Consider the following 20308-nt stretch of genomic DNA (forward strand, 5'->3'; position numbering starts at 1 on the left):
CGAGCGCAGGCGCACTTACTGCAGACCCAGCGCCTCACCGCCTCCCTGGAACTCGCCGCAGTGCGCAAGCGCGCAACATCTCCGTTTCCCTCCCCTCAGCCCTTCACCCCCCCCTTCCTTTCCCCTTCAAGAAGCCGGCTCCGGGGCACGCTCACCCCTGTGAGGAGGCCGGACACGGGAGGCGCTCTCTCCATTCCCGGAAGATCATGTACCAGCCCAGCCGGGGGGCGGCCCGGCGCCTCGGCCCCTGCCTCCGTGCCTACCAGGCTCGTCCCCAGGTGAGAGCAGAGGGGAAGCGGGAGGGAAGGAGAGGGGGCGGGGAGAGACCCTCCCCAGAGTCGGCGTGTGGGGCGGAGCGCGCGCCCCGTTTCGCGCAGGCGCAGTGACGTCCCACCGCTCCTTCCCACCTGTGCGGGGCGGCGCGTTTAGGGGTTAGGGGTCGTGGGGATCGGAGGGCGGCACCGCCTGCCCTGTAGAGCACGGGACGTCGGTCTCCCGGGCCTGCGGGGGCAGGGGGGCTGGAAGCTGGGGCGGTGGGGCGCGTCCGCATTTCGCCCGCGTTTCCGCGGTTACCTGTGCCTGGAGGTGATTTGAAGGGCAGGGGGCGGAGAAGTTCGCGGCGCCTCCCGGGAGCCGACCAGACAGACCTGCGGGCCGCGCTCTGCAGCCCGCGCATCTTGCACCCCGGATAGCGGTCCCGGCGGGAAGGCCGGCCCGGGTGGACCCTGTTCGGGCCCCTGTGCCCGGGCGGGCAAGATGGCCACGCCCCCGGCGGAGACGGCGCCTCCGGGACACCGTTGGGGACAGAGGTACCCGCGCGGCCCGCCCGCTCTCCCGATAATGAGTCCCCTCGGGGGGGTTCGTTGGAAACGGAGGGACTCCGGTCAGGCCTGGCTTTGGGTGACCTCTCCCTCATCGCAGTTTCGACATCAGTAAACCAGGGGCATGAGGTCCAGCCTTTAACAGTCTCCTGGGCCTTTTCGTGTCATTAGAGGAGCCCGAGTGATGAGCTTACTGCTTAACAGGTCGCAAAGTTTTATTTACAATTATTATCTCATATAGTCCTCATAACAACTCAGTGTGGTTTCATCGTCCTCGTTTATAGGAGGACATTTATGGGAAACTCAGGCTGAGGGAATGAGAGTGCCTAAGGTTACATGATAGAATTGGAACTCAAAAGTCTCCTAGTTCCAGCTGGATGTTCTTTTCTCTATATAACCTCTGCTTCACACACTCGTGGAGTTGTGTTAGAGGCCACAGTACAAGACCTGTAACTTATTCATTCATTTGTTCATTCTTCAAATACACACTCTTATGATTCTTGCTGTAAGAGAGGCAGACCTGCCCCCAAACAGGTTTGGAATCTTAAACAAATCTAAAAGTATTTGTTAATGTTTGGGGGAGGTATTTGTACTTTTGTCACAGGAAAGTGTTTCCTTCTGTTTTAAGTAGAGATGGAGATGAATTTTCCCTCTAGTAGTTCCATCTCTCCTGTCAGAAGGACCAGGTGGGACTGGAAGCGTGTTAATGGGCAGTTTGGATGGCAGGGCATTAGGCAGCTGGATTCTTATCTTTTTCCCTTTTGTTCTTCCTCCTTAGGACCAGCTTTCTCCACGGGCCCTACCATTCCCACCTCTTTGGCCTCACTCCATGACAACCACTTCTCCATCTCTGCCTCTTTTCTGGTCTCCCCCACCCCCAAGCCCTCCCACCCGGCTGCTTCCCCGAGCTCCCCCACTACCTCTCCCTCAGGTCCAAGCCCTCACCTCACCATGGGTGGTTCTCCCCCCAGGAAAGGGGGAGGAGGGACCAGGACCTGAGTTACACAGCGGCTGCCTGGATGGGCTTAGGAGCCTATTTGAGGGACCTCCCTGCCCCTGTCCTGGGGCTTTGATACCTTTCCAAGCCTCTGGGACTGCCCACTCTTCCCCTGCCACTCCATCAGGAGATCCGAGTATGGAGGAGCACCTGGCTGTCATGTATGAGAGACTGAGACAAGAGGTAAGTCAGTTCAGAAGTGGCCTTTGTCCGAAATGGGAAGGGATGTAGGTAATTCTTAAAAATAGGGAGTCAGTCAACTGGATTCTTTCTGGGAACCATGAGACGGGCATAGAAATATGTTATAAACATTTCCCAAGGAAAAGATGCCCCTCAGTTTGGATTAGAGAAGTTAAACATGGGATGAGATGACCTTTCACTCATGAATAAGGAGACACTAAATATAGAAAACTGAGAAATAGGATCATCTTTTCTTTCCTCCTGGTCTGATGCCTTCTTCCACCTAGCTTCCCAGTCTCTTCCTTCACTCCCACGACTACACTCTCTACTCATCGGATGTGGAATTCATCAATGAGATCCTGAACATGCGTACCAAGTGAGAATCCACGAATGGGTAGGGCCTTGGGGAGGAAAAGGACCCAATGCTATTTTCACTTATTAGAGAATGTCCTAGGCTGCTTCTCACTGCTGCTCCCCATCCCATTGTCAGATACCAGTTTGGTTTTCTGATTCTGCCATTATGAGATTTCTTTCCCATTCCTTCCTCCCAGAGGCCGGACATGGTACATCCTGTCACTGACCCTCTGCCGCTTCCTGGCCTGGAACTATTTTGCACAGCTTCGGCTGGAGGTTCTACAGCTGACCCGCCACCCTGAGAATTGGACCCTGCAAGCCCGCTGGCGGCTTGTGGGGCTGCCCATCCACCTACTCTTTCTGCGTTTCTATAAGCGTGACAAGGAAGAGCTTTACCGGTAAGAGAAGTGAGAAAAGAAACACTACAATTTCCTAATCTTACCCTTTTGGGAATCTATGGTCTAGTCTTCTAGACAATCCTGGATCTACCCTGACTTGACCGCAGGCTCCTTGAGGGCAGGATCTTTTTTTTTGTCTACTTTAATCTAACAAAAAATAGGGACTCAGAATATATTAGGAAGCTTCTGAACTCAGTTTCTTCATGTACATTACCTGGCACATAGTAGGTACTCAAATACTTATTGAACAGGTGAAAATTCCTGTCTCATAAGTGGTGCCTCACAACCTTAGGTAAAGTACCTGGTAAATTTCTGGCACAGAGTAGAATCCCAAGAAATTCTTAGGCTCAGCCCAAACCAGTGGTTCCCAAACTTTGCTGCACAGTGGAATCATCAGGAATCTTTTTAAAATATCGGTGCCAGACATTCTGATTTAATTGGGCCAGGGAACAACCTCAGGATTTTTAAAAGATCCCCAGGTGATATAATATGTAGTAAAGTTTAGGAACTACTAAACAAATGCTTGAATTAAACTTTGGGACCAGTCCCCTTCTCCCTCAGTGAGCCTCTCTCCCTTCACCAGGACCTATGATGCCTATTCCACCTTCTACCTGAATTCCGAAGGCCTCATTTGTCGCCATCGCCTAGACAAAGTGAGTCCTAGGGCTGGGTAGGGGTGGGGTGACGGGGTAGAACATCCCACCAGCTGGCATTAACCTTTCTCCCTGCAGCTGATGCCTTCACACTCACCCCCAACGCCCGTGAAGAAGCTGCTAGTGGGAGCCCTGGTGACTCTGGGGCTGTCGGAGCCAGAACCCAACTTACACCTGTGTTCCAAGGGCTGATCAGGAACTGGGGCAGAGGCAGCACGGAAGACTTGCTACGCACAAGAGGAGGAGGTGGAGGTGGCCAAAGACCTCAGGAGCCAGCTTCCTCCCCTCTTCTCTCTTCTTCTTTACTTTCCATCTCATGCTGTGTAAAGCTGCTGTGTAATTTAACTTGTAAATAATAAAATCTAAGTGAATATATGAGATCGAATTTCCATGTCACTTTCTCTGAATCTCTAAAGTTCCCCATAGCTTTACTCTAAAAATATTTTTATTAATAGATATTAAATAATGTACAGAAGGAAAAGGAGCTGGTGTTAACGTTCTGTTTGTTCTGTTATGTTCTCTGCTCTTTACCCTAGCTCTTCTCGTGTCTTGCCTACTTTTTTGGGCATTTTCTTAGCGTGGGGATCTTCTAGCTCCTTGGCCTTGTAATAGTGCGGAGCCACCTCCAGAAGCCAGCTGCTCTCAATCTCCAATACCTGGAAGGGAAGAGAACAAAATCAGCAGGGTTCCCTTCCGTCCAACCTAGTTTCTGATGTGTGTGTGTGATTTAAATTTTATTTATTTATTTATTTATTTATGGCTGTGTTGGGTCTTCGTTTCTGTGTGAGGGCTTTTTCTAGTTGCGGCAAGTGGGGGCCACTCTTCATCGCGGTGCGCAGGCCTCTCACTATCGTGGCCTCTCCCGTTGCGGAGCACAGGCTCCAGACGCGCAGGCTCAGCAATTGTGGCTCACGGGCTTAGTCGCTCTGCGGCATGTGGGATCTTCCCAGACCAGGGCTGGAACCCGTGTCCCCTGCATTGGCAGGCAGATTCTCAACCACTGCGCCACTAGGGAAGCCCTGTGTGTGTGATTTAAAAGAAGGTTCTCTTTCCCCTTTGACTGCAGGGCTAGAGGAAAGGGTACCTGGCTCTAATACTCTGGATCCCAGGGGCAGACACACATCTCTACATGCTACTCAAGAGCACAAGTAAGCTAACCCTAAACAAAAGCCTGAACGTAAAGACTGAAATACACTCAGGATGGAGCTCATATCTGCTTTGTTCATTATCACCCCAGCACCTGAAACACTGAGACAATGGGCATTCAAATACTTAGTGAATGAATAAACAGTTCTCAGATCTTAGTAGATGCTGAGACAGCTGTTAGAAAGGATGCATTTCTATCTTATCCTACCTTAAACCAAGGTGCTTTCCTGTTTCTCTGCCAGTCCCAGCAACTTGAACCTGGGTTTTTAGCTTGCCAGGATACCATCTCCCACACAATCCACCTGCCTGGGCAGGGCAAGGTCCCCTCACCTGTCTCATGAACTCTTTGGTGGTCAAGACAAGTTCGTGGTAGAGCAGCCAGCGTGGCTGTTCCTCAAAGAGGGAAGAGTTGGGATGAATGAACACTGTCTGCTGCTGTTTCACTGTGCGGTAGCCACTGCGAGTCAACCGTGCTGTGTGGTAGAAGTAACCAGCAGTGATGGCCTACGGAGCAGGCGGGAAAGGAAGTCAGTGGGAAAGGCAGGCGTCCAGGGACCCTCAGCACTCACTGCCTTTTTAGTTCAGGCTTTGGGAGAACTAGAAAGGTAAGGGCCTTTCAGGGGTCCGGGAAGAAAGCACAGGGAGAGCACACCTTCCACAGGGGAAGGGGCATGTTCTCAGGCTGCTGGCCCCAGGGAGAAGCTTGCTCCTCGGGAGATACTGGGTGGACAGCAGCAGACTAAAGAAACGCTGACCTTTCGGACACGGATATAGTCCCCCTGGCAGGAACTGAGACCGACTTCCACGCGTTCCAGGAGCCCCTCCAGCTGTTCCCGCACATCCCGGGCTCGGCGCATCGATCTGAACTGTACAAAGTTCTCATAGCACCACTGGGAAGAGTAACCACTCTCAGCCCACTGTGAAAAGGGTTGAAAAAGAGGGGGGAAGAGGGGGTGTTAAGTATACAGCGGGACCAGAGTCCCCCACGTCCCCCTCACTCCCACTCACCCAAGCCCAGTGACCTGCGTATAAACGTTCAGCAGAACCAGGTGGTCCCCACCAGGGAGGAAGAAGTTGACACGAGCATTGTCGGCATGGACGACCTTGTCCTTGGGTCGGTAGAAGATGGAGTTGTTGACAGAGAGCATGGCAGCCACTGTCAGGATCTCCTCTGAACAGCTGTACCTGGGGCAGGAAGGGAAAGGCATGGGAGTTCAAAGCGAGACACAGCAACAGGAACAGGCGCAGTGAGGAGGGAAGGGATCGCTGTGCGGTGGATGTCCTCACGTGGGGACAGCAAGTTGGGCTAACGGCTACAAATCAGAGAGTAGATTGATTTTGGTGGCAGAGGCAGCGGTATGGGGGTCAAGGAGGTGAGGGTCGGGTTATAGATAAAATGGTAACAGGAGAGATAACCAGGGAGGCAGGGGCAGGAAGGCACCGGGGCCCTCTGAGGGTTCTGCAGTAAGAAGGTGCACATTATAGCAATCCCTTTAAGTTCACGTAATGACCTTTAACCTCAACCATAGCAGAGGAATGGCATTTAAAGGTGGTCCCTCCACAGCTGTATCTAAATGCTCTAGTCTGAAACCTTAGGAATGAGTAAGTCCCCAAACCAGCCCTCACTCAGCACTCCTCACGATGGAAAATCTTCCACTTTCATTCATGCCCCCAAATTTTCTACATGCTTGTCAATCTCACCCATTTGATAATCATAACCAAAGACAGGACAGTGTCTTACTGATCCCTCTGGGCCTCAAAAGGGGCAATAAAAGGTATCTAATAACTTGTTATTTGTTAAAGAATAATGTGGTGGAGAGAAAAAACAAGATCACAAAGATGGCCCCAGAAATAGAAAGAGGCAGGGCCAGTGTGTGTGCTGGGGGCCCGGCCGAGTCAGGGGCTTACTTCTCAGAGGCCAGGATCATTTTAGACAGCATGGGGTCCACCGGCAGCTCTGCCATCTTTCGACCAGACTAAGGAGAGGAAAGAGAGAGTTGAGGCCACTCCTCCCTCAGGTGTCCCTCCAACTCTCGAGGGGTCACCCCAGCCTTCCTCCTGCCCCAGCCTGCCGCCCTCCCACCTCACCGTGGTGAGCTCCCCAAGGTGGTTGAGGGCCCCCAGTGCATACAGCTGCTCCAAAGCCAGCAGCAGGGTCTCATATGGCGGAGGGTCCAGGAAATCAAAGTGCATTAGGTCGTGGATCCCTGGAGAAAGATGTGAGAGGGTAGAACAGAGTCCCTTCACAAGGACCAGCGAGCCCCACCCCTTCTGTCTCAGGAGGACTGGGGGACCCCAGTCACCTAAACTCTTGAGCAGCAACACGACGTTGCCCAGGCTGGTCCTCTGAATCTCGGGCACTGTGGTTTCTTCCAGCTCGTGCTGATAGGCCCAGGCGGTATACAGGCGGAAGCACTTCCCTGCAGCCACCCGACCCGCCCGACCAGCTCGCTGACTGGCTGAGGCCTGGAAAGAAAGGACAATTTTTCAGGCCCACGGACAATCTGGTGATGGAAAAGAGAAAGGGCAGTATTTCTGCAAGAAATCTGGGAGGGTGTGGACCGCTAATCCCCCTTGCTCTAAGCAGCCTCCACCGCTTCTGAGCTGGCCTGTTCTCCCCCTCGCCCCATGGAGACCCTGCTCCAGCCCAGGCCAACCTTGCTGCAGGGTGTGACAGTGAGCGATTCCATGCCCGTGCGCGGGTTGTAGCTCTTCTGCTTACAGAACCCCGGGTCCAGCACGTAAATGATGCCCTCGATGGTGAGCGAGGTCTCGGCGATGTTCGTTGCCACAACTACCTGAATGAGGGGATGTGGGATCGCCCGTAAATCCCACCCACCTAGTTACCCAGAGGAAGTAATTCTGGAAGACGTGGAGTAGACAAACAGGTGCAAAGGAGCAGGAGCTGAGGGGATTTGCGGCCAAGGTTGGGAGAGGGGGACAGGTCAGTAGAAGGGTGGGGGAGATGTGGGGATTAGCAGGGCATAAGGCGGAAAGGAATAGGAAAGGAAATGAAGGGGGTTCAGGGTTTTTTTCAGAGGTGGGAGCTGGGGGTGTCAGGTTCTGGCCCCATCTTCCCCACTGTCAATTTTTTTTTTTTTTTTAATTTGTTTTTTAGTTTTTGGCCGCACCGCACAGCATGTGGGATCTTAGTTCCCCCAACCAGGGATCAAACCCGCGCCCCCTGCAGTGGAAGCGTGGAGTCCTAACCACTGGACCTCGAGGGAAGCCCCACTGTCACTTTCATATTCACCTTTACACGTTACTTCCTAAAATAGCCCCCTGATGAGTCTCCCTGCTCTACTCCTAGCCCTGGTTACACGGCATCCAGAATGGTCCTTTTAAAATGTGAGCCTGTCACATCACTCCCCGCATCCATCAGTGGCTTCCCACCTTACCTGAGAATCACATCCAAGCCCCTTCAGGCCCCGAGTCCTCCAGGCCCTGGCTACTTTTCTGATCTCATCTCCTAGCACCAGGGCTCCTCGCTCCACCCCTGCCCACTGCTGAGCACGCCTCACGCCCATCCTCACGCCCGCCCTCCGCATACGCTATTCCCTCTACTTGGCGCGCTCTTCTCCCAGATGTCAGCCTGGCTCCTTCCCTCGCCTGGTTGAGGCCCCAGCTTCACTCTCACCTTATCAGAGAGGGAGAGGCCTTCCCTACACCCTAAGGAAAATCCCTTCCTGCCATTCCTCTCCCGACATCCCCGGAGTCAGCCTCCGTCCTCCTATGCCGCACTGTACCTCTTCAGAGCATTTGCCACAAATTGATGTTAGGTATTTATGTGTTCATTGTCTCCTAATTTATATTAGACTAAACTCCATGAGGCTAGCGACTTGTTTGACTTGTTTTGTTCATTGCTGTGTCCTCATCCCCTAGAACAGTACCTGGAACGTGGGAGGAACTCTTTAAATACTTGTTGAATGAAAAGTTACCTCTTTGCTCAAAATCCTTTGATGGCCACTCACTGGTCTAAAGTCCACACTCTTCCACCTGCCATCAAAGGCCCTCTCTAATCTCCATTCAAAGTTGTTTTTAACCTGTCTCCCACTACTTCACCATGTGAGCCTTCCACTAAGCCTGCTGGAGTACTCTGACCGCAGACACCCCTTAAGCCTTCCTCTGATATTCCCCCATCATCTTCCCTAAAGGTCCAGACCAAATCCCACCTCCTGGCACACCAAGGGCCTCCCTTCTCCTCTGCACCTCTACCATGCTCACTTTCTGGATCACGCATTTGGCTATCTCGCCATTCCCACTGTCGTCACCCTCTCTCTCCAGCTCCAGAGGCGAGGAACTGCCACCCAGCCTCGCAGCTGCAGCAGTGCCCAGGACACACCTTGCACAGGGCAGGCACACACTTTCCTTTTCACTACTAGTTGCGTGAACCACAGGGGTGAAGAATGTGGGTTTCTCCAACTGACCTTCCGTGCCCCAGGGGGCGTGGGCTGGAAGATCCGCGCCTGCATGTCGGAAGGCAGGTTGGCATAAATGGGCAGCACCAGGAGCTCCCGGATTTTGGAGCCCAGGCGGCGGCAGCGATCCTGGAGCATCTCACAGGCAGCCTCAATCTCATCCTGGATTTGGGTGGGGAGAGCTGCGTGGGACCCAGAGTCACGCGAGGCTGACCTGCCAGCCCTGTCTTCCCCTGGGATACACATATCACACCCCCTCCCCTACGTCACGCACCTGTCCTGTCAGGAACACCAGGATATCCCCAGGGGGCTGGGTCACATGAATCTGCAGCACAGACACGACACAGGCCTCCAGGTAGTCCGCCTCTGGAGCCTGGCGGGGGAGGAGGCAGGGTCACAGGAAGGCCACCTGCTCAGGCAAATCTCTTCCTCTCCTCCCAGCTCGACGTACACTTTATCCCAGTTTCCCTTTGGACTCTCCATCCCGTCCTTCCCTCCTTGGGACAATTTCCTTCAAAGGCTCCACTGCCTTTACACTTAAGCCCATCCTCCCTGAGGGGGCACCTTGGTATAGAAGATGTCAACTGGAAACCTGCGTCCTGGGATCCGGAAGACGGGGGCGTCATCAAAGAAGGTGGAAAAGCGGGCAGTGTCCAGTGTGGCTGAAGCCACCAGGACCTTGAGCTCAGGTCGGAAGCGAGCAACATCCTTGATCAACCCAAAGAGAATGTCTGTGTGCAGGGTCCGTTCGTGGGCCTCATCCACCATCACCACGCTGAGGAAGGAACGGGGGCACCAGTGAGCGAGGGGAGGTGGGTAATGCAGGAGGGGACACTGGGGTCATCAGATGAGAGGATAGGCCCACAGCCTGGCTAGGAAGGAACAGACAGACCTGAACCACCATGATGTGAACAGCCCCGAAGCTCCCGGGGTCCTCTGGGGCAGCTGCCGCACATCCCTGATTGGCCCTGATGCCTCTTTCTGGAGAGAGGGGCCAGGTGAGCCCTCCCACCCCAACCTGAGAGGACTCTGCAGGCTTCTTGGTCTCCTCGTAGCTTAGCTATATGTGTGCCACCTTCTTTCTCCTTGCTCTAGTCATTGGATTTCCTGCCAAGCCCGTAGGAGCTCATCCCCCACTTCAACCCTTTGTGCCTAACTGTGACCATGATGGTGAAGTCCTCAGCCATTTCACAAAGCAAGTTGGCGTGATGGGAAAACCCCACACCCTGAACACTCTTGCATTAGCTGGCCTTCCATGGGTTCTCAGAGGTTTTTCCAAGGGATGTGAAGGACCAAATCATATCTGTCCCATTGCTCCACTGTAATCTTCTAGGACCGGAAATCCACAGTCTCCTAGGTGCTGAAAAGGCAAGTACTGCTCAGCTGGCCTGGCTCCACCCTCATCCCATCCATGAATCACTTCTCCCCCACAAGACATGCGCATCCAACCCCTGCTTGGCCAATGCCGGCATTGAGAACTCATTATTCACAGATCAAGCCACTCCAAGACGTGGGCCAGAGGCTTAAGAGTCAGGGCGCAAGCACTCTGACAGCCCCTGCAATCTCTGCCACTCTATGGCTTCTCGGTATTGATCTGAAATCCGCCTCCCTGTAACCTCCCCCATGGCTCCTAGCTGTGCTCTCTGGGGTCACATAAAACAAGTCTGGTCCCTTTCTCATGTAATAATAGCCCTTCACATATTTAGAGGGAACCAGGATGTCTGAGTTTTCCCCTCTAAGCTGAACATTCTAAGTTTTTGCAAGTGGTCTTCACGTGGCTCCTCAAGTCCCCACAGCACCATTCTACCATCCTGATTGTTTTCTGAACTCTGGGAACAATTGGGGAGAGACAGAAAGGCTTTCTCTGTAGCCTCTTCTACCCTCCGGGCCCATCTCAGTTCTAAGACTGTTCGAACCATAAAGATTCAAAAACTGGTAGACAGGACTTCCCTGGTGGCGCAGTGGTTAAGAATCCGCCTGCCAAGGCAGGGGACACGGGTTCAGGCCCTGGTCTGGGGAGATCCCACATGCCGCGGAGCAACTAAGCCCGTGCGCCACAACTACTGAGCCCATGTGCTACAACTACTAAAGCCCATGCACCTAGAGCCCATGCTCCACAACAAGAGAAGCCACCGCAATGAGAAGCCCGCGCACCGCAACGAAGAGTAGCCCCTGCTCGCCAGAGCTAGAGAAAACCTGCGTGCAGCAATGAAGATCCAACGCAGCCAAAAATAGATAAATAAATAATTTAAGAAAAAAGAACTGGTGGATAAATCAAAAGAGAAGACAATGGCCAAACTGGCCAGGTGGGAAGAAAGGAGGGAAAAGCCAGAGATTAAAGGAGATAAAGGAAGGTACTGAAGAACAGGAGGGCAGCAGACCGGAGGGAGGCGAAGGCGGGCAGCGCCCCCTCTCGTGGGAGCTGGGGGGCCTGTGCGTACCTGTAACTCGCAAGGTCAGGCTCAGAGAGGAACTCCCGGAGAAGCATCCCGTCCGTCATGTAGCGCAGGACAGTTCGCTCTGATGTGCAGTCCTCAAAGCGGATGCTGTAGCCGACCTGTCATGTGGGCCATTAGTGATCGACAGTTGGGCTGGTGCCCCCAGAAGGGAGGGCAAAGGGACAAGGGTGAGCACCTGGACTGATGGGGGTTGAGGGGACCTGCAGGCAGCGGGGGCTGAGTCCCAGACCCTAGGGGCTCTCCTCGTCCCTCAGTCCCCACAGATCTCACCTCATTCCCAAGCTTCACACCCATCTCCCGGGCCACACGGGCAGCCACGCTCATGGCTGCCACTCTCCGGGGCTGAGTGCAGGCAATCTTCACGCCTTTCTTTGTGTAACCCTGCATGACAAGAAGAAAGAGGAGGTTTTCCCTTTGACAAATATGCAGCTGGGGCCCAGCAATTCAGAGAAGTTGGAAATGCAGGGCAGGGGGAACAGAGAAACAGACAGAAGCAGAAAACCAGACAAGAAGGGCAAACGGATAGGATGGCAGACCCAGGGCCCACAAAGGGTCCTCACCCAGCCCTAGGCAGTCCCAGCCCTTTGGGTCATCAAGTTCGGGGCTCTGCGAGATTCAAGCTGGAAAAGGACTGACCGGCTGGGCAGACCCAAAAGCAAGGGGAACAAGGGAAGGTAAAAAAGTAGGAAAAGTCTTTTCACTCCTCATCCCTTGGCCCTGCAGAGGAGCAGAGGCCGGGCTGGTGGAGCGGGGTCCATCTCACACCCGTACGCCACCATCTAACCGTCTATACCTCCTTCCAACGCTAACCTACAGAACACCTATCAGGCATGGACACCGTGGCAGGAAGTGAAAGCAGAAGCATGAAAAGGGCGTGGCCTTTATTCTCAAGAACCTCACCACTTAGCAGAAAAGACTAAAGGACTGAAGTAGAGAAGGAAAGTGACTACTCAAAATCGCACGTAAAGGAGCTGACAGGACTGTGCTGGTCAGTGCCAGCTGAGGCTGAGGCTGCCATACCTCCTCAAAGAGGTACTGTGGGATTTGGGTGGTCTTGCCCGAGCCTGTCTCGCCTTCGATGATGAGGACCTGATGATTAGCAATGGCGGCCAGGAGCTCCTCGCGGAACGGGAACACCGGGAGGCTGCGGCGGACGACCTGGATGGACTCCTTCTGCTTGGCCTGGGTTGGAGCGGGTGGGGCTGACGGCTCCTGAGAAGGAGGAGAAGGGCAGTGAGTTTCAGGGCCGGCTCCCCACGCTCCTCGGGACATCCCGCGCCCTCCCTCTCACCTCGTCACCCTGGAGCTGAGTGGCCCGGACGAACTCGATGGTCTCCTCTTCCTCCAGCACCAGCTGATACTTGGGCTCCTGAGAGGCAGCATCTCGGGCCCCAAACTTCAGGGACGCTGCCCCGAGCCGGGCCTCCTCCCAGCGCCGCTGCTCCTCCCCAGGGGCACCGGACTCCTCCTCCACTAGATCCACCGCTCGTGCTGGCTAAAGAGAGAGGGGTACGTGGAGACAGAGCTGCCCTCTCTGCCCAGCAGCCCCTCCCCAGCCGCTACCCCCGCCCATGGAGAAAGGCAAGACAAGGAAGGGGCCAGCCAAGCCACCGCCCAAACCCCGGAAGCCTTCCCTCCCCTCCGCTTGGGGACCGGGGCTGAAGCGGTGACCCCCTCGCCTCACCTGTCCTCGCGTCTCCTCGGGCATGTGGTAGCGATTGGTGGCCTCCAGCTTCTCCTGCTCCCCAGCCGCCCGGTACTCCCGGGCCAGATCTCGCACTCGCCGCTTGTATCTGAGCTCACGCCGCTCGTGTTGGCTCAGCTCCACATCCCCAAAGAGGAACTCCTCGTCCACCAGCTCGGCCTCCAGGTCCTCAAGCTTCTCGCGCTCCCGCTTGGCCAGGTATTCTCGGCGGGATTTCTTCCGCAGCTCAGGGACCTGGGTCAGCCCAGGGCAGTCAGAGCCTCCTCTCGCTGGAAGAGTGACCCTTTTCCTCACCTACCCCTAAGAGTGACAACCTCCGACAGGCCGGCAAGAGAACCTAAAGATGTGTCCTCTACCTTCCTTCCCTCTGCACTGGACAACGCGACTGACGACATGCCCAACGCTGGGCCCACACGCTGCCTTCCAGCAGGAAGACCCAGCTGGACGTCCTTCCAGGCAGCCTGACCATCTTCGCCAATATAAATTCACTAGAGCTAAGGTGATTATGTGCATATTTTATACTGTACTCTTGCTATTTTATTTGACTTAGTGGAAAGGGGAAAAACATAACAGCTGGTACCAGCATTTGGAAGCACAGGTCTCAAACTGAAAACAAGTGAGACAATTGGAAACCACTGGGTGAGCCAAAAATAGGTATTCTTCCTCCCCAATGATATGCTCCCTGGTCTTGAACCAAATGACTGCAGTTTGAGGAAAAGGGAAAAATAAATTACACACAAAAAGGCTAGAAGCATCAGAGAGTGGTTCTGTGAGGCAAAATGTAATGAGGGATGTTTAGCTCGGGGACTAACTTCTCCCCCTCAGACAATGGGTCATTTGGCTTCTACATGTTTCCTTTCGATACAGGCTTTTCAGGACACATTGTGGATGACAGAAGACTGGCCACATGCTGAAGGCCTTTCTGGACCCTAACCCTAAGCCCTCCCACTGTGGCAACACGATCTTCCCTGTGTTCCCAACAAGCTCCTCTACTGCAGTGACAAAACCCCACTGCTGCCCTCCCCTTGGGGGCCCTGATTCGATTTAATTGCTTGGTTTTTCTTGTTTGTTCTATCACGTTTTAAAATGGAGTTTATGCTCATGACCTGATCTGAGTACCACAATCAAATACTCCTTTGGCCTGATGGGTGGGGCAGATGGATGTCTTTTTAAAATATGGGCAAGAAATCAGGGCAATCTGAGCATCAAAAAGAAAAATGATATGCAATTATAAAACATTGAGAAATAAAAATTCACGAGTCCAACGTGACACGCGTACAAACAACGGGAAAAAAACTTCTGTCACCGGTGAGGTGACTATTACAGCAGACTCTTTACTCCGAAAATTAGTAATTAAAAGGGAACAGTTAAACATTTGCCCTCACTTTGAGGAAGGCACTGTAGCCCATTCCTTGTTATTGAGGAAAAGTTCTTCTTTATATAAAAAGGTTAGCCGATAAATGTAGAAGGAATGTCAGAATCCAAAAATCACCACTTTGCAATCCCCCATGACATAAGTGATTCAGGAAAGGATTAGCAGTGGTTGCTAAACCATTAGCTGAGAGGCTGTTGGTAGGAAGGATACCAGCACTAACACGCACACAGCTGGACAGTGTGTCCCCCTGATATGACGTGCACATCACCACCCAAGAGGTGTTGCTGCCACAGTTGTTTAATCTGAGTCTAAGCAAGCTGTGGACCCAATTTCCACTTTAAAGTAAGCACTGGGACAGAACTTAATACCACAAGATAAGGATCAGATAAATCCAGAATGTAGGACATGGTACAAGATGAGACAGAAAGAAAGAGAGAGAAGGGGGAAATAAAACAAACTGAAGAAACCTAACAACCAAATGCAATGCGTGAACCTTGACTGGATTCCAGTTTGGAAAAAGCAGTTATTAAAGAAATTTTGGGGTAACTGGGGAAATTTTATTATAGGCAGGTTCTTAGTTGATATATGAGAATCATCTGCCTGGGTGTGACAATGGCACTGTGGTTTTAGAGAAATGTCTTACCAGGTACATGCTGATGGGACAAAATGCCATGATGTCTAAAACTTTTAAATGGTTCAAAAAGAGAGGAAAAGAAAAAAGCCGCCATTTACATAGGCATTGCAGGGACTTCCCTGGTGGCGCAGTGGTAAGAATCTGCCGGCCAATGCAGGGGACACAGGTTCGAGCCCTGGTCCGGGAAGATCCCACATACCACAGAGCAACTAAGCCCGTGTGCCACAACTACTGAGCCTGCACTCTAGAGCCCACACGCCATAACTACTGAAGCCCGTGTGCCTAGAGCCCATGCTCCACAACAAGAGAAGCCACCACAATGAAAAGCCCGCGCGCCACAACGAAGAGTAGCTCCCGCTCGCTGCAACTAGAGAAAGCCCGCGCACAGCAACAAAGACCCAACACAGCCAAAAATAAATAAATAAAACTTTAAATAAATAAATAAATAAAAATACATAGACACTGCAAATATTGCACACAGTTATTAGCGATTTTTTAATCCAAATAGTCTGGATGAACGTTCATTATACTATTCTTTAGGGCTTCCCTGGTGGCTCAGTGGTTAAGAATCCGCCTGCCAATGCAGGGGACATGGGTTCGAGCCCTGGTCTGGGAAGATCCCACATGCTGCAGGGCAACTAAGCCCGTGCACCTAGAGCCCGTGCTCCGCAACAAGAGAAGCCACCACAATGAGAAGGCCGCGCACCGCAACGAAGAATAGCCCCCCATCTCTGCAACTAGAGAAAGCCCACGTGCAGCAACAAAGACCCAACTCAGCCAAAAATAAATAAATAAATAAATAAATTTTAAAAAAAATTGCCTTATACTATTCTTTCAATTTTCCTATTTGTTTGAAAATTTTCATAATTGAAAAAGAAAAGAAAAATTCAGGAAAGTAAAAACACTACACCAGCATCGAGAGATGTCTCAGAAGTCTCTGGCCACAGTCACTTTGTGGGGTGCGAGCTGAGATGGATATGTCAGGAGAGACCTGATGGCCACTAGACCATTTTCAGGACACCAAGAGTCTCAGAATTCTTTGGGGAAATCTAAGTGTGACTTACATGGGAAGACCAGGCCTTGGGAAAACTGCAACCCTACCTAGGCTAACCCCGTAACAAGTCCAGTTCATGAATTACAAGGGCTCTGTCCCTGTGCAGTGAGAAGACCAAATGAGGAAACCAGTGGGAGATCACAAGGCCCCGTGGGGCATGGAGGGATCAGGTGGTAAGAAGGTATGTGGAGATGCTGTACCCAAGCTCAGTGGTCAGCACATCCGTGGGCAGTAGGACTCCGCTCTGCTCCTGTCCTCCAGCCACCCCCTTGACCACCCAGCTGCCTTTGGAGTACATCTCTTTAAGTCTCAGGAACAGCGAAAGCTCACACTCCCCTCACTAACACACAGTGTGATCTGATCCTAAGGAGTCAAAGAGGGTTTCTGGGCCGTTTTCTTCCCTCTACAACTTAAGTCCACTCTCAGCAGGCTCCTGTCAACCAAGCCCCCTCCTCCAGAGACCCAACACTCCACCAGCAGCCCCACTGCACTTCCTGTGCACTCTTTCTCCCTATCCTTAACCACACTCCTTCAGTAAGTCTTTCTTTTTGTCTTCCTGGGCACTGGGACTCACCATGGCTTTCCGGTCTTCCTCAGCCATCTTGAGGCGCTTCTGAGCCTCTTCATAAGCCTAGGAGAAGAAGGCAAGAGTGGCCAAAAGTCCCCACGCCCACAGCCATTGCCCTTCTAGAATCACAGGTATCATTCTGATGTTCCCTAGCAAAAAAAATGTTCCCCAGCACAAAGAAATGTTCCCCCTTCACTGAGGAATCTCTGGGGCTGCAAGTTCAGCAGAGAGCCACCTTAGCCCGAAGACCCAAAGACATTACCAGATCACTGGAGGCAGCCCCTTGTCTTCCCAGAGATCACTATCCGCAATCACACCCAACCTCAGACTGGACCCAGGGATCTTCTGGGGACTGACGGAACGTACTGCTCCTACGCACCTTCTTGTCTGACCGCTCCAGGATGTTGCGAGTCCGGTCCTTGTCCCGCTGCCGAACCCGCTTGGCGAACGCATCGCGCTCCTCCAGGTCCTGAAGGCGCTCTCGCTCTGTCCGCTCCCACTCATCCTCTGACTCTGGCTTCTCAGTCTGCTGTTTACCCCCCCTGCAGCCCAGCCCGGAGCATTAACTAAGGGCATCCAGAGGCTTACTGTCCCATCATCCACCTGCCCCATCCTCTCTCACCCTACTTCTGACTTACTGTGTCTTCCTCTTTCCTTTCTCCGAAAACTCTTCCTCCTCTTCTTCTTCCTCTTCCTCCTGACGTTTCTTCCTGAGGTGTTTCCGTTTTTTCCGCTTCTTCCGGAGACTGCTCCCGGCCCTGCCTACAGTCTCCTCGCTGCTCTCTTCGCTGTCCTCCAGCAACCTGTATGATCGGTTCTTTTCCAGCAGGGCTCTGGCCTCTCGCTCAGCTGCCCGAGCTGGCTTTTCCACCACTGCCTTCCGTGGGACCTGTCAGAAGAGGAGAGGATAAGGGGATGTGAGCAACTCCTGATCCCTGCCCACCTACTCTGCCCTGTTCCTAATTTAAGGAGTAACTTGATCTTAAACCGGCCTTCATTCTCTCTCTCCCCCAAGGCTTCACACCATGTCCGTCAGCCTGAATGGGGCCTCTCAGCTTCTAAACTTCTTTTCAGTCGTTCATTTAACAAACATTTATCGAAGCCTGTCCTGTGCACCCACTGGTAGATACTAGGGATACAGGGATAAATAGAGACAAAAACCTGCCCTCATGGAGTTTACATTCTCATATCCAATTCTCAACTGCTCAACCTCTCTTCTTCCCAATGACTAAGTCATTCCTACCCAAGGACTGGCCAGGATTGTTGTGCAGAGGCCTGTCACAGGCCTGGCACTGTACCAGGCTCCAGGGATACACTGGTGAACAGATTAACATAAAGTTCCTACCCTCCCATCCCTTACGTTCTAACCTCATTTCTCACCAAGCATCTTATGGGATATCCACACCAGGTTATCCACCATTCTCTGAACAAGCTCAACACTTTTAGTATTACTGGATACTTTCTAAGCTCTTATTCTGCAAGGTGCAGTTAGGTGGTAGGAATACAAAGACAAGAAATACAGTCTTGTCAGACTTCCCTGGTGGTGCTGTGGTTAAGAATCCGCCTGCCAATGCAGGGGACATGGGTTTGAGCCCTGGTCTGGGAAGATCCCACATGCCGCGGAGCAACTAAGCCCCTGCACCACGACTACTGAGCCGGCGCTCTAGAGCCCACAAGCCACAACTACTGAGCCCACGTGCCACAACTACTGAAGCCTGCGCGCCTAGAGCCCATGCTCTGCACCGAGAAGCCACTGCAATGAGAATCCCGCACACCGCAACGCAGAGTAACCCCTGCTCTCCGCAACTAGAGAAAGCCCGCGTGCAGCAACGAAAACCCAACACAGCCAAAAATAAAATAAATAAATTTATTTAAAAAAATATTTCATTAAAAAAAGAAATACAGTCTTGTCTTCCAGGAGCTAACCTTTACACCTTTACTCTTCTCCCTTCTCTACCTGACAAATTCCAGAGAATCTTTGGGCCTGCTTTTCCCGATCCCAACTCCCACCCCTTCTGCCCTCCCACAGCACGGGCCTACACATCTATTCTATAGCCTCACTATTCAAAGGGTGGTCTGTGGACCACCAGCATCACCTGTAAACTTGTTAGATTTGTTAGAAATGAACAAACGAAGAATCCATCCCAGACCTACCAAATCGGAACCCGCATTTTAACAAAAGCCCTGGATGAATCCTGTACCTGTTAAAGTTTGAGAAACATGGCTCTATAGCGCTTAATCCAAAACACTTAAACCGTCCTCAATCTTCTCCACGGAAGTAGACGTCTAGCCCGTAGGCGATCACGGACAAAGAATAAATGCTGGTGAACTGAGCTTACTTAATTTTCGGTTAGACAGTTAGCCCGACCTCACCAGGACAAATAACCTGGGGGCGCCGCCCCTGCTCCACCCCCTCTCCTGCCGCTCCCACGCCCGGCCCCCCCCCACCCCGTCCCGCACCTTGTTCCAGAGTCTCAAGGCGAAGTCCCGGGCCGGCCCACTGAGGTCCAGGGTATCGGTGTCTCGCAAGCGCTGCACGAACTCCTCTGCCGAGGCGCAGCGCTGCGCGGTACCGATGAGGAACTGGGCCACATGCCGCTCGCTCAGTCCCAGCACCGAGTGCAGCTCGTCTTGCACCCAGCGCTCCAGCCCCGCCGGCGTCGCCATGGCGACTCACGCTCCCTATTCCCGGCCCTGAAAGTGTCTCGAGCAGCCTCGCTGGCGGCCGGGCGGGTCACCCGGAGGCCTGAAGCCCCGGGCCGGAGCCTCTGTCCCACAAAGAAGCTGCCTTAGGACCTAGGGGTTCGGTTTCCGACAGCCCAAAGCAATCTTCCCGGACCTCGGAGGCCGGAAGTGGCTGCACTTTTCCGGCCTAAGCACTACGGTGGCCGAGCGAAGTCAAATCTTGCGGAATTGTACTCAAAGCTTGGGAAAAAACATTTTCATTTCCTCCCCCACCGAATCTCTCTGTCGCCTTCTGTTGGTCATTCCTGGGTGTTACACTCACTCATTTCATTCAACAAATGCTGAGAGCCTAATGTGTGCTAGGCACAGTTTTAGTCCCCGGGGATATACCAAAGAACAAATCAGAAACAAATCCCTCACAGAATTTACAGTGACTTGAGGGGGGCGGAGACAAGATACATAAAAAATAAAACATGTAAGTTCTATGGAGCCAAAAATAATGCAAGGTGTGTGTGTGTGTGTGTGTGTGTGTGCGCGCGCGCGGCTGGTGGGGCAGTCTTTCAAATTAGAGGATCAAGTCCATGCTTATTACAGATTCGGCCGTGCTGATTAGAAGTGATCTTTGCTAGGACTGGTACTTTCCGCAGAAGTGAATACAGGTTAGGCTTAAAAGAGGACTCCAGGCAGGAGCAAACTTGGGATGTGGAGAAAAAATAAAGGTGCCCTCTTTTCTTGGCGCTGTCTCTGAAAGTTATTTTAAAAGATCTCCAAACTAAGGAATGTGCAAACTGTATTCAGCATTTTTTTTTTTTTTGCTAACTGCTTGAGAAACTTACTGGTGGCTGCTTAATTTTAAATAAG

General features: G+C 52.6%; 3 protein-coding genes across 5 annotated transcripts in view; 1 reads left to right on the plus strand and 2 right to left on the minus strand.

Annotated features, from left to right (window-relative positions):
* The window catches only part of PPP1R10 (protein phosphatase 1 regulatory subunit 10), a 36848-nt gene extending 36039 nt beyond the window's left edge, over nucleotides 1–809 (minus strand). The window contains exon 1 of the mRNA XM_059938260.1: nucleotides 574–809. The gene's annotated coding sequence lies outside the window, so the exon portion shown is untranslated. The remainder of the gene's footprint in view (nucleotides 1–573) is intronic.
* Nucleotides 90–3781, plus strand: C11H6orf136 (chromosome 11 C6orf136 homolog). Of its 3 annotated transcripts, none has more exons than XM_059938275.1 (6): nucleotides 90–278; nucleotides 1600–2001; nucleotides 2286–2374; nucleotides 2550–2750; nucleotides 3334–3403; nucleotides 3482–3781. In XM_059938275.1, exons 1-6 carry the CDS (start codon nucleotides 207–209, stop codon nucleotides 3593–3595), a joined length of 948 nt encoding a protein of 315 aa, XP_059794258.1. In that variant the 5' UTR covers nucleotides 90–206; the 3' UTR covers nucleotides 3596–3781. The 3 variants fall into 3 exon arrangements, with proteins under 3 accessions (XP_059794258.1, XP_059794260.1, XP_059794259.1); XM_059938277.1 differs by having other exon boundaries at nucleotides 204–278; nucleotides 1793–2001; XM_059938276.1 differs by lacking the exon at nucleotides 90–278 and adding an exon at nucleotides 514–809.
* A 49-nt stretch (nucleotides 3782–3830) lies between these two features.
* Nucleotides 3831–19619, minus strand: DHX16 (DEAH-box helicase 16). Its single transcript, XM_059938259.1, has 20 exons — nucleotides 19223–19619; nucleotides 17401–17651; nucleotides 17142–17304; nucleotides 16769–16825; nucleotides 13111–13365; nucleotides 12718–12921; nucleotides 12447–12638; nucleotides 11697–11807; nucleotides 11409–11524; nucleotides 9532–9742; nucleotides 9242–9340; nucleotides 8977–9129; nucleotides 7207–7347; nucleotides 6853–7015; nucleotides 6638–6756; nucleotides 6458–6525; nucleotides 5572–5734; nucleotides 5305–5466; nucleotides 4880–5053; nucleotides 3831–4059 (listed from the first exon to the last, which is right to left on the minus strand). Exons 1-20 carry the CDS (start codon nucleotides 19427–19429, stop codon nucleotides 3931–3933), a joined length of 3138 nt encoding a protein of 1045 aa, XP_059794242.1. The 5' UTR covers nucleotides 19430–19619; the 3' UTR covers nucleotides 3831–3930.
* Nucleotides 19620–20308: the final 689 nt, after the last annotated feature.

This window comes from Balaenoptera ricei, chromosome 11 (genome assembly GCF_028023285.1).
Source record: "Balaenoptera ricei isolate mBalRic1 chromosome 11, mBalRic1.hap2, whole genome shotgun sequence".
Lineage (NCBI taxonomy): Eukaryota > Metazoa > Chordata > Mammalia > Artiodactyla > Balaenopteridae > Balaenoptera > Balaenoptera ricei.